This window comes from Sceloporus occidentalis, unplaced genomic scaffold (genome assembly GCF_023333645.1).
Source record: "Sceloporus occidentalis isolate IW3139 unplaced genomic scaffold, rSceOcc1.0.p SCAF_3, whole genome shotgun sequence".
NCBI classification, from domain to species: Eukaryota; Metazoa; Chordata; class Lepidosauria; order Squamata; family Phrynosomatidae; genus Sceloporus; species Sceloporus occidentalis.
The window spans coordinates 55238366-55251384 of NW_028316983.1; the positions used below are offsets into that span (position 1 = coordinate 55238366).

The 13019-nt window shown below is 39.0% G+C and overlaps 1 protein-coding gene across 1 annotated transcript in view; it reads left to right on the forward strand.

Moving 5' to 3' along the window:
- Positions 1-12773, forward strand: part of PIGR (polymeric immunoglobulin receptor) — a 39730-nt gene extending 26957 nt beyond the window's left edge. Inside the window, exons 5-12 of the mRNA XM_089514476.1 lie at positions 753-1082; positions 1221-1544; positions 2273-2587; positions 3225-3363; positions 5587-5705; positions 6809-6937; positions 8057-8115; positions 10950-12773. Of these exons, the coding sequence (XP_089370602.1) occupies positions 753-1082; positions 1221-1544; positions 2273-2587; positions 3225-3363; positions 5587-5705; positions 6809-6937; positions 8057-8115; positions 10950-11039 (1505 nt within the window). The 3' untranslated portion in view covers positions 11040-12773. The remainder of the gene's footprint in view (positions 1-752; positions 1083-1220; positions 1545-2272; positions 2588-3224; positions 3364-5586; positions 5706-6808; positions 6938-8056; positions 8116-10949) is intronic.
- The last annotated feature ends 246 nt before the right edge of the window (positions 12774-13019 follow it).

A 13019-nucleotide genomic window follows, 5' to 3' on the forward strand; every position in this document is an offset into this window, starting at 1 on the left:
AGCAATTAATGACAAGTTAACTAGTGAAATTAAGTTTAGAAGAGGAATAATCAAGAGAAATGATTTCGAAGCAATATGGAAAACATTTGTACAAAAAGTTTTAGGAAAAGAAGGAGGTGTTTTACCACCAGAGGAAGAGTTACAATTCTGGAGATAGAGTAATAAGAAGACAGGCTCGGGTGATGGGGAGCACTTGGGGAAGGGGGAAATTATGAAAAATATATGATGAAAAGAAATATGAATTAAAGTTAGATAAAGTAGTAAAGAATGGAATATAAAGGGATATACTATATGTATGGGGAATAAAAATAAAAAGTAATTTTAAATTTTTTAAAAAATAGAAAAAATAAAAAAAGAAAAAAAAATTACCAGTAGGGGGAATATTTATTTATTTCAGAATGTCTGACACTTTTTAAAACAAGTCTGGACAATTTGTGAGCCTCCAAGGCAACATGTTATTTAAACAGTACTTAACTAGTAAAATCAGAAATTGTGAAGACCTGGTAGCAGTATCGTGAGGTGTGCAGGCCTGCTATACCTCAATGCAGCATAAACAGGTGGCAGCTGATGTAGTAATATGGTGTAGTCATATTTCATAATATATGTAATCATAGTATAATTTGTCAAAGAAGCATTGTGATAAAGTATTAGAAGATTGCAATACAACATGGTACTGCAGTACAACATAGTACAATGAAAATAGATAATAGATATAGCTACTCACCCATTAATGCCTTATGTCATTACATCAGGTTCAGTAGTACCTGAAGAAGCTCAGCTCTTTTATGTGGAACAGCATGGATCTGTGACCATATCCTGTGCCTTTGGTGATCAATACGCAAGTGATAGGAAGTACATGTGCAGGATGACAAAGACTACCTGCTCCACTATCATTGATACACATGGAAATATTGACCCATTCTATAAAGGAAAAGTTCTGTTAAGCAATCTTGAAATTTCTGGATCATTCAGCATCATTATGACCCAACTAAAGAAGCAAGACTCAGGGTTATACCTCTGTGGAGCTGGGAACTATGGGGCAGAAGGAGAAACCAAGAAACTGGATATCCATGTTTATGAAGGTGGGTAACAGGCAGAGAACTCTGGTTTTCATAAATCTGTCAGATATTGTTTAAATTCATACATTTGCAATATAGCTATAACATAGTATAAATATAATTATATAATTATATATTTCCATGCTCTTTATTTATATCCAGAGGCTTTGGTTCCCAAGGCACAACCAATATTAAATGGAGTCCGGCATGGTTCGGTGTCTGTTGAATGTCATTATGACCCTAAAGAGAATAATACAATCAAATATTGGTGCAAATGGAAAGAACATGGGTGTACCATCTTAATAAACAACTTAGGATATGTCCACGATACTTATGAGGGAAGGATAGTGATGCACAATAGTCCAGAGAATGGCACCTATACCATCATATTGAACCAACTGCGTAATGAGGATGAAGGATACTATTGGTGTATGACAAGTGGAGAACAGGAAAGGAAATCATCCACAGAATTGAAGATTGTGGAAGGTACCAAAACACATTTTTTGTTTCTTATTTTTATGCTCCTTTTGTCAAGTTCCAAAAAGAATCTGTTTGACACATATCTCATGTTCTAAATATGATGACTTGGTCTCAAAGGAATTTAACTCCAGTTGGAGCACATAATCCATACACAGGAACAAATTAGATATGACATTTTAAAGTTTATTTGATTTAATGCAATGTTTTGACTGGAGAGGAGTGCAAAGAGGAGTTCTGTGGAGTAAGAAGAATCACTATCATGGCAGGGGGTATAACCCATTCCTTCCTGTTAAGATCTAAACATCCTATCATCTGCCATTTGGATTAGCTCTAATGGAGCTTTCATCTCAATACAAAGTGCAGCATAGGTGGTGGTGCATTTTCACTGGGAATATGTTGATTTTGGTGGATAGGAAAGGGCCAGCTTCACACCTGGAAGCTCTGTAGCTGGCAAAAGGCCCTCTGGTCACCATGGAACCACATGTATCCAGAAAGGAGCTGCCCCATGGCATCATGAAATAGGAAATGTTTTCAAGTAGCCTTGGAACTCCTCTGCTTCTCAGCCATTTATACCAGGGGTACTACTACTACTACTACTACTAATAATAATAATAAGTTGCTTGAGCCATCCATTCATTTATTGAAATTAAAGATTAGGTTCTATGTATATTTAATTTCAACATATTCAATAATTACCCATTTTTCTTTTCATTTTATTCTCTTTTCTGAAACAGGACAACCTAATTTAGTAGTAGACAATGAAATCCAAGCTGTTGCTGGCTCTCCATTGACAATAACATGCACTTACCCATGTAAATATGCTGATTATGAGAAGTATTGGTGCAGGTGGAAAAACACTGGATGTGAACCTCTTATCTCATCTGAACAAAACCAAACTGGCTTGGGAGTTAGCTGTGATAAAGGCAGTAGAATTTTGTCTCTGAATTTTGACCAAACATCACTGTCAGATCAAGGATGGTATTGGTGTGGAGTTCGAAAAGGAGGCCATTATGGAGAAACATATGCACTGTATCTACAAGTGCAAGGAGGTGAGCCTCAGTTCTGATCAGAGGAACCACATGCAAGGCTATACCTTCTACATTATCTACCTTTAAACAGGCACACTGGGGGTGTTAACTCTACACTTAGGGCATGTTATAATATGTGAGGGCCTCCATGCTTCTTTCATAGCTGATAGTGAAATGAATATGGCATAACAGCCTGGCCAGGTTCACTGCTAGCCTAAGAACTAAGAACCTAAGAATTCCCTCATATCTTATTAACAAACCAGGAAGAAATTGTATAGACATTTTCTGAGAGCAAATAAGTCCATCATTCAACTATGATTCTGGAGACCAGGGTTTGCTCAGCCATGGGAACTCACTGGCTGACCTTGGGCAAGTTAGATTTTCAGCCTAGAGCAAGGCAAAGGAAAAAGCCCTCTGAACAGATCTTACGAAGAAAACTCTATGATTGGTTCCGTAGGATTACCATAAGTGGGAAATGACTTGAAAGCACACAACAACACTCATTATTTATAATTAGTTATTTCCAAGATCTGATTATTACCCTGGACATTAGGCATAATCAATGTACTTTTCTTCTTTCTTTCTTTCTTTCTTCCTTTCTTTCTTTCATCTGCCTTCTGTGCTACTAACTATTAATTATTCAAACATTTCTAAATAGTACTTCAAAATGCTGAAGAACCTTTCAATCTCAATGAGAGGCCTGGTGATGATGTTGTTCCTCGAATAAATGCTGGAAATAGAAACTCTCCCTTAAACAAAGCAAATGGGGTAGCCAAGGCTGAATCTCCAGCAAGCAGGTAAGTCACTGTTAAAGCGTTGAAGGGGGTCTCAGGATAGTACTATATACAGAGAAGCAAAAGAATCTATAAGAAGCAGCTATCCCCAAGTTGTTTGTGCTTGGGAATCAATAGGTAAATAAACAATTTGCACTTGATGAGCCCCAAAGGAGACAGAATGGTGGTGAGCCCATGTAACTATCGAACAGCTCCAACAGCATAGGAGGAAGCTTGAGGTTTAAATTCCAAAAATATGAACATTTGGATGTCACATGTTAGAATATAACTCCCAGAATCCCCCAGCTAGCATAGGGGGATATAGTCAGTAGTCTGAAGATTTTGGAGCTGTAGTATGTAGTCTGGGAGCTGGATGAAATCTACAGATTTCCCCTACCCCCCCAGCCATGGCAGCTTATCTTCCCAACCAGCAACCCCTGTATCTTCTCTTTCTGAGACCTTTTCTGCTTCACTTGGGGGCTCTACAGACTGGCACTTTGTGACAGCCTGTAGGCAAAGCCATGGTGCAGCATCTACATGCTGGACACTGTGACTTTGTCCCATCACATCATGATGCCTTGTGCCCTTCTAGACGGCACACAGCATCATGGGATGGCCCTGGTGCTGCATCTAGATGCTGCAGTGCCAAAAGGGTGCCAGGAAGCCTCACCACTGTGGCTCTGCTGCCCTTTAGAGGGCACCAAAAAAAAGCTGGTTTTTCAGCTCCCTCTTGTGCTCCCTAGAGGCCAAATCAGTGCCACAGCATATGCTTGCTGCAGCATCGATCCGGCCATTAAAGGGGCAACTGGATGCTGCCCATCTGTACAGCCTCATAGTTTGGATCCCAGAACTGAATATGGCTGGGAGGAAAAGGTTGTGCTCTGAAGCCAAATTTTAGATAGAGGGAACATTTTTTACTCCTCACTTCATGCAGGTTTGTCCTTAAAAGCAGAGCTTACACATTTTTTAAAATTTCATGCTTAATCTCATGGACCTACTTTCTGGCCCAGATATTCAGAGGAGGCTAGGACTGAATTTGAACCTGGCAATAGTTTGCAAAGAAAAGATTTCATCAGAGCAATAGAATATATTTTTTTTTTTGGGGGGGGGGGGGTTGCACTCAACAATGTCAAATTCTGAATTCATTGAAAACATAGGTGGACAAAATGTCTCTCCCCCAACCATTTTTGTAGCTCTTTTCCATGTGTTGCAGCCCTGGAAATTGATCCTGCTTTCTCTGATAGGAGTAGACTTCTTTCTTGGCCTTTCCTTTGAGAAGGGAAGGAGACATTCCACCCTGTCAGTCTATGGTGCTCTGTGGACCTGTCCATCTGATGCTCTCCTGTCTTCCTTCACACCATGGAAATCTGCTAAAATTGTTAACACAATTTTCTGCAGTGGGAATTTCAGCAGTGGCCTGTTCATTTTCTGTGATAGCACACCTCTTGGTGTCTTCCTTCAACTTGTGCTATAGTTCACTAGATCTTCCTTTTTGCTCTCCATATGTGAAGAGGAACAATATGAAGAGGAGAGTCTTTGCTATGTGTGGAAGCTCTCCATGCATCTGGAGACTGAGAAAAGTCAGGGATTCTGATTGTGTTTTTTAATGGAGAGAATAGGTGTGGGGTTCAGGATTCCCAGCACTGCCCAGCCCACAGCAGGTATATCTCCTTCATCTGAATTGCCACCCCACTCCCCCCCCCCCACCCAATAGGTAAGCAGCAACAGCATAAACAAAAACAACCCCTCCTGGAATGTGTCACAGAGACCTGGCAAATACATCCTTGTACTATGTCCAAAAAGACATATGTGTCAACCCACCACACTTTACATGCACCTACATCACTAAAACGATGCTGCCCCCATTCCTCCATTTGAAATAATTCTGCTTCTCCATTTGAAATAATTCTACTTCTCCATGTTTTCTGAATTCTATACTGTGGTTAATTTCAATTAGAATTAATAAAAACTAGCCATCCTCATAGGTAAGATGAATTACAGTTTTCTCTGTTTTGATTATAGAGAAACCATATGTTAATCAAACCTCAAAGCAGCAACTTCTGAATTCTGCCTTGTTATGCCAGAAGACAATATAGGAGGGGGAGCATATGAAGAAAATCGGTACATTGCTGTAATGCTACATTTGAATTAGCTTGCTTTCCTTCTGAAGAATCTTAGTATGTATGAAGTAGAATACTATCTATATCATTCTAAATTTAGTAATATGTCCATTAAATTTTTTTCCAGCAATGAAGAAAGTAAAAATTCCACAGTGCTTCTCTCTGTTTTGATCCCACTTGGAATAATAGTTCTGCTCCTGGTCACTGTCTTTTTTGTTGTGAAATTTAGGCTTTTCAAGCATTCAGGTGAGTCTATGCCAGTTGTGGCCTGCATAGGATTTAATTTTAATTTTTTATACTTCTTGCTAAATTATAAAGAGACTGAGCTAATTTAAATATTGTTTCATTCTAGCATTTACAATTCCAGAGTTCCATTTGCAATTTCTATGGCTTTCATAAATAGAAAAAAGGCAAATAAGACCATCTGCAATAAAATTCTGTGCCTGTTTGCTCTGAAGGAAAGCCAGTTGTTGATTTCTTTTGCATTTGAGAACCTCTTTGAAAAATAAAATCAGGAAAAGGTTTTTTTTTTTTTTTTTACAAAAACCATTGCATTTTACATAAAACCTTATTTTGTGTGATGTTTTTGTACAAAATCCAATGTTTTTTGTAATTTTTTTTTGTTTTGTTTTGTTTGCAATTTCTTAGGTAAAAATACAGACATGCAAAAAAGAAAACTCCACAAAACCTCATATCTGTTCATTTTCTTAAATGGGATGTCTTGATGTATTGAGGCAATCTTTCTCATAAGGAATGAGAACATTTGAGTATATCCTTTACATCCTGATTGCACATTTATACCATAGGCTTGACTGGTGGTCATAGGAAGGTTCTATGGCAGAGAGCAATTGCTATATCTGAAGTCCTGCCAAGAGGACACATCCAAAAGAGCAAGATTTTTCTCTCTCTCTTCCCCCCCCCCCCCTTATTTGGTTTCTTTTTTATTTCCAAATGAACACAATGAGAGGGGGGTAAGAACACCAATACCTAGGCCAGGTTGGTTCGTACCTCAAAGATACAAAAGGATTTAACAGACCTACTTGTCATGCTTTGCACACCACTGGTGGGGACCACAAGTACAGTAGAGCTTTCTATTGCTGTATGTGGGACCTCAAGTGATTAACATACCATCCTATTGGTACCATCCTACTCTGTATTAACAGCAAGATGTTGATTTCATCAAATCAATGGTACATCAGGTGCCCTTCTAGGAACATAGCATTATCTACTGTCAGAGTACCTCAGAGGTGCTTGGCAGGTTATAACATGTGTTTTAAATGTATTAACCTCCTGGGGAACAGTGGTGGCAAGAGGTGCACAGTACTGACTATCTTCTCTCCTTTGTTTAGACTTGGTCTCAGTTGGCAGCTACAGGACAAACATCAGCATGACAGATTTTGAAAATGTAAGGCAATATGGGGCAAAGGACAACGTGTGCATGGCAGAAGCCCATGAGACCCAAATAGGGCAGATGGATGGTAAGTATCATTATTTAAATACTATTTTACTTGTAACTTGGTGTTTTTCAACAAGGATAGTGAGTCATAGAATCATACAGTTGGAAGATACCACAAGAGTCATCCAGTCCAACCCTGGCCATGCAGGAACTCTCAATCAAAGCACCCTCGACAGATGGCCATTCAACCTCTGCTTAAAGACCTCCAAGGAAGGAGATTCCACTACACTCTGAGGAAGTGTGTTCCACTGTCGAACAGCTCTTACTGTCAGGAAGTTCCTCCTAATGTTGAGGTGGAATCTCCTTTCCTGGAGCTTGAGTCCTTTGTTCCAGGTCCTGTTCTCTGGAGCAGCAGAAAACAAGCTTGCGCCCTCCTCAATATGACATCCCTTCAAATATTGAAACAGGGTTATCATATCACCTTAACTTAACCTTCTCTTCTCCAGGCTAAACATCCCCAGTTCCCTAAGCCGTACCTCATAGGACATGCTTTCCAGATCCTTCACCATTTTAGTCGCCCTCCTTTGGACATGCTCCAGTTTCTCAATGTCCTTTTTGAATTGTGGTGCCCAGAACTGAACACAGTATTCCAGATGGGGTCTGACCAATGCAGAATATAGTAGCACTATCACTTTCCATGATCTAGACACTATACTTTTATTGATGCAGCCTAAAATTGCATTGGCCTTTTTAGCTGCCACATCATACTGTTGACTCATGTTCAACTTGTGGTCTACTTGGACTCCTAGATCCCTTTCACATGTTGTCTCGTTCAGCCAGGTGTCCCCCATCCTATATCTGTGCATTTCATTTTTCTGCCCTAAGTGCAGTATCTTACATTTCTCCCTGTTGAAGTTCATTTTGTTAGCTTTGGCCCAGCTTTCTAGTCTATTCAGGTCATTTTGAATTTTGATCCTGTCCTCTGGAGTATTGGCTATTCCTCCTAATTTTGTGTCATCTGCAAATTTGATAAGTATGCCCCCAATTCTGTCATCCAAGTCATTAATAAAGATGTTGAATAGCACTGGGCCCAGGACAGAGTCATTCAGTAATAAAATTTATATGTAATAGTATAGAGATAACAAATAGAGCTTCCTATTCTTTTTATGTTCAATCTCTTAATCTTTCTCATTCTTTACAGATTATATCATTACTACGAGCAGTCCTAAAGAGGCTGGTAAATCAAAGAAGACAAAGAGGGTAAGAGCAAGCAAAATTATTTTAACATTGGACCTTACCACAGGAGCTCCGTGGAATGGGCTGAGAATGGAACGGAAGTTAAGAACAGTTCTCAAAAATCACCTCCTCTGGAATGGAATGGGAACAGAAGATAGGGGAATGGAACGAGTGAAGGACTTCTTTGTGTGCAGTAAAATGCATGCCCCACTTGTTCCGTTCCCTTCCTGGCCCCTTTGGGACCATTCTCAGCCCGTCCCAGGAGCCCTGTGCAGTAAGGTCCATTGCTATAGCAATCTGCTATGTATTCCAAACTACAAGCAGGATAAAACACCTTTTAATGGCTTCTGGTATTCTTATTAAAGGAAAGTTCAAACAGAAGCAGGGATACTCTGTGATCAGAAAAGGAACATCCTACAAGATCAGGAAGAAATAAAAAGACAATAGAAGCAATACACAGAAGAACTATATAACAGAGATGAAAAAATGTCTGACATGTGGAATAAAGAATCATACAAAGATGAACCTCAAATCCCCGAGAGCGAGGTAGAAACTGCCATAAGAGATATTGAGAAGAATAAATCACCAGGAACAGATGATATTCCAACAGAATTGCTACAATCCACACAGACAGAATTAACTGTAGTGATAATTAAAATATGAGGAGAAATCTGTACTTAGGACAAGAGGCTACTCTTAGAACAGAATACGGAGAAACAGAATGATTTCTCTATAATTGGTAAAGGAGTGAGGCAAGGATGCATTCTGTCACCCTACTTGTATGCAGAAAATATCATATGAAAAGCAGGGTTAGATTCCAATGGAGGATTGAAGATAGGATGAAAGAGCATCAGCAATCTAAGATATGTGGATGATGCCATACTACTAGCAGAAAATGTCATTGGATAAGAACCATTACTAAGGAAGGTAAAAGGATAAAGTGCAAAGCTATATTTACTGCTGAACATAAAGAAAACAAAAATAATGACCACAGAGGATCTACATAGGTTTCTTCTAGATAATGAAGAAAACAACATAGTTAAAGCGTTTCTGTACCTTGGATCAAATATTGATAAAAATGGAAATTGCTAGCAAGAAATCAGAAGAAGACTAGGAATGGGTAAGGCAGCCATGAAAGAACTAGACAAGAATCTAAAATGTAAAGATACACAACAGAATACTAAAGTCAGAATTGTCCAAGTCAATATATTCACCATGTACAGTGAAGAAAGCCAACAGGGAAAAAAAATAACCTTCATTTGGAATGTGGTGCTGGAGAAGACTGCTGAGATACTGTGGACAGGCAAAAAGACAAACAAATGGGTCCTTGATCATATCAAGACTGAACCCTCTCTGGAAGCCAAGATGATGAAACTGAGACTGTCATTCTTTGACCACATCATGAGAAGGCATGGCTCACTAGAAAAGACAATAATGCTAAGAAAGGTAGAAAGCAGCAGAAAGAGAGGAAGACTGCATGCCAGATGGATACACTCAATGGGACTGTGGAGGACAGGGAGTTTTGCAGATGCCTCATTTGCAGGGTCACCATGAGGCATGGTTGAGTCGAGGGCAGTTGACAACAACAACAACAATCCTTATTAAAGTTTGCTTTCTATTGTTGAAGGAGTACTTTGCTTTTTCCTGCACAAAAATGAAGTTTTGTCTCCACAAAGTGAGTATGAAAGCATTTGAAGAGTATTATTAGCCATTATAGTAGTGATGCTGTAAAATATGGTAAATTTCAGTAATCACTGACATAGTACTGTTCTGAAGTAGAGGAAGAAGGAGTTTAAAAATAAATTGTCGAGAGGCAAATAAGAATGAAGCGCCTGTATTTTTAAAGACTATGTAGATATAGCTCTTCTAAGTACACCTCATATGCACATGAACTGAACATTTGCCAAAGGTCCTTGTACAAACACTGGCAAGTCTATTGCAAGTAGCAGTGTTTCCAGTGTCTTAGACAATTGCCTGATTTACAACAAGGGCTGCACAGCATAATATCAATTCACACATATCTTGCATTGTTATTATGTTACGTAACAAGAAAAAGGAGAAGGAAATAAAACAAAGTCTAGTGCCCCTTTGGTGACTTACACTGGGATAGTTTTATTGCATGTTGCACAAAGAGCTCTGTAGTACCTTTCCCCCGCCCCCATTCAATGCTTCCCCCAGTTGTTCAATGGCAGCTGGATAGCATCCAGGTGCATCTCCATCCCTGACACAAAAAGTCAATGATTGGCTCTAGAGGTTTGCTATTGCTATTGGAAAGCCAGGGAGAAAGAATCAACCTTCCCCTTTACAAAACTGCAGTGTGATTTCCCCCCGGAAAACTTTATGTGTTACCAGTGTCTAATAGGAACTCGGTGCTATTGGATTACAGTCCATGTCTGTTATCTAGCCGATTGCACCATGTCTCCTGCCTCCAACCTGCAGCTACTAAACCCTATGGGGCCACTGCTATGCAGAAGGGAAGGAAGGCAGCAACTGCGCAGCGAGGTTTGCACCTCATCTCCAATGAAATATACTAAAGAAATGAAGAGGAATAAGGTTATCAAGTTATCTTTATTCTTTCTTTCTTTTTCTCTAATGAACTGTAGCAAGATGAAAGGCCATCTCCACAGCTCACTCACCTCCTTCCCTCCCTTTCATCTTCACAGCTCTTAAATAGTTACAGCAGTGCCCCAATCTTGCTAATGTTGCTATAGGTCTTGGTAGATGCTGTGTGGGCAAAGTGGTTACATGCCGTGAACATTCTTGGCTCAAATTTTGCCTCATGAAGCCAGGTCTCCTGTATTGCTCCTGTTGCTCATGGGCTACATGAATAATGTTGATGTTTCTGTTCACTTTTCCAGGGCTCCAAAGAGGAAGTTGAGATGGCTTATACTACATTCCTGCTGAATTCAGAAAACATTCTCTCTACAAGAAGCTCCCAGGAACAGTAGATTTTAGAAAAATGCTCAACAGCTTCATACCATACACTTCTAATGACTTGCAGAAGCAAATTATGCAATAACTATTCAGACAGGCTATGATTAGAATCACTGAATAGACAGTTTTATTCATTGATATTGCTTTGAATTGTTTCTATCACTGATGATAGGATAGGATGCATAAAGATAAAAATAAATTTCATTTAGAGAAACCAACTTCATTCCAATCAAATTAAAAATGTGGTGTTTTTTTTAAAAACACCTGTATTGAATGAACCTGCAAAATGTTATAACAATTTAAACTAATTCAATTAAATATGTGTGTGTGCCTTTTTAGAAACTTTGTACTCATTTTTGCCAGTCTTTTTGTATATGAAAAGCAGTAACATAGAAGATTTTAATAAGAACATAACCTGATAAAATACAGCATTAATCATTTAGAAGATTTTTAAAAATTGAATCAAAGTTATTAAGCACACTTTTAAGTTTACTTATCCTCCAAATTATACAATCAGTTTCTTGTTCTTTCTCCAAGGAGTTCAGAACAGCATATCTGAGATTATTTTGTTTTAACCTCATCACACTTTTTGACTCAGAATTCTGGAGGCCTCAAAAGCCTGCACAGTATACTGTGCTCCTGAAATTAGTCTAATATTGTTTTATATATTATGTAGAATTAGTATTTTCCTAATGTTGACAAAGGCCACCTAATGACCTATCGGTTGTTTATCTCACCTCTAGAATATGATATTTTTAAAGTAAGTGGGGGGCCTAATTCCAATTGCTAATTACAACTATAGTAGCCATATAATATATTGGTTGGTTCACCAGTTAGCAGGTGATTCAATGGTTCTATTCTAATTAGGATCAGCAACTGGGTTTAGACTTGCATATGTTAAAATTAAGTAAATATATTTATGAATGGTATATATAACCTTTTTTGATTGCAAAAAGATAACCAACAATTTGGGGTAAGTGGAATTGACACTTTCTAGGTGTTGTTGGACTGCAAGTCCCACCATCCTCATCATTTGATATGCTGGATGGGGATGGTGACACCTGTGGTCCAACAACATCTGAAGAGCCACAAGATAGTCATCTTTGGGAGACAAGAGGAAGATCCAAGAAGAAACCATTACTTCTCCCTAGTAGGCCAGGTTGAAGACATTTTGCTGCCTAAATAGAAAATGACACTCCCCTCCCAAAGTCAAGGTGCACAGTATGCAAGACCAGAGTTTAGAAAAGTTACTTTTTTTTACTATAACTACCAGAATATGATCATGCTGGCTGGGGAATTTTAGAAGTTGGATTTGGCTATTGGCAGGCTCTGGATAAAGATAAAAATAGATCTCAGAGTATTAATGCAGTAAAGGTTAAACATATATGGTTGTTTTTTGTTTTGTAATGCTGATGCTTTTTGTAAGCTGGTAGTCACTGGAGAACTAGAGTGGTGTAATGATTTGAGTGTTGGACTAGGACTCAGAGACCAGGGTTCAAATTCTTGTTCAGCCATAAAAACTTACTGAGTGACCTTGGGCAACATTCTCTTAGCCTTAAAGAAACAAATCTGAACAAATCCTAAGGGTTGCCACAAGTGAGAAATAACTTGATGGCAAGGAACAATAACATTATTTAGGATAAGTGACTTCATAATTTAGAATATTGTATGTATTATTTGCAATGATTTTGATTATTTGCAATGTTTTGATTATTATTACCAATAAATATCCTGACTAAAGTACAGAATCTGAGTTTGTAATTTTTACTCATAATTTTGAGAGTGAAACACATTGGCGGGATACAAACCGCCGCTTTGCGGCGCTTCCCTGCCGCCGCCGTTTGCTCCGCGCGGAGCAAAAAAGAAGCTCCATTTCGGAGCTTCTTTTTGCGGCGCCTCTATGACGTCGCGAGGCGCCTGGCGCGGACTCGCGACGTCATAGGCGCCGCGACACGTCTGGACGCTATGCGTCCAGTACGTAAAAATGGCGGCGC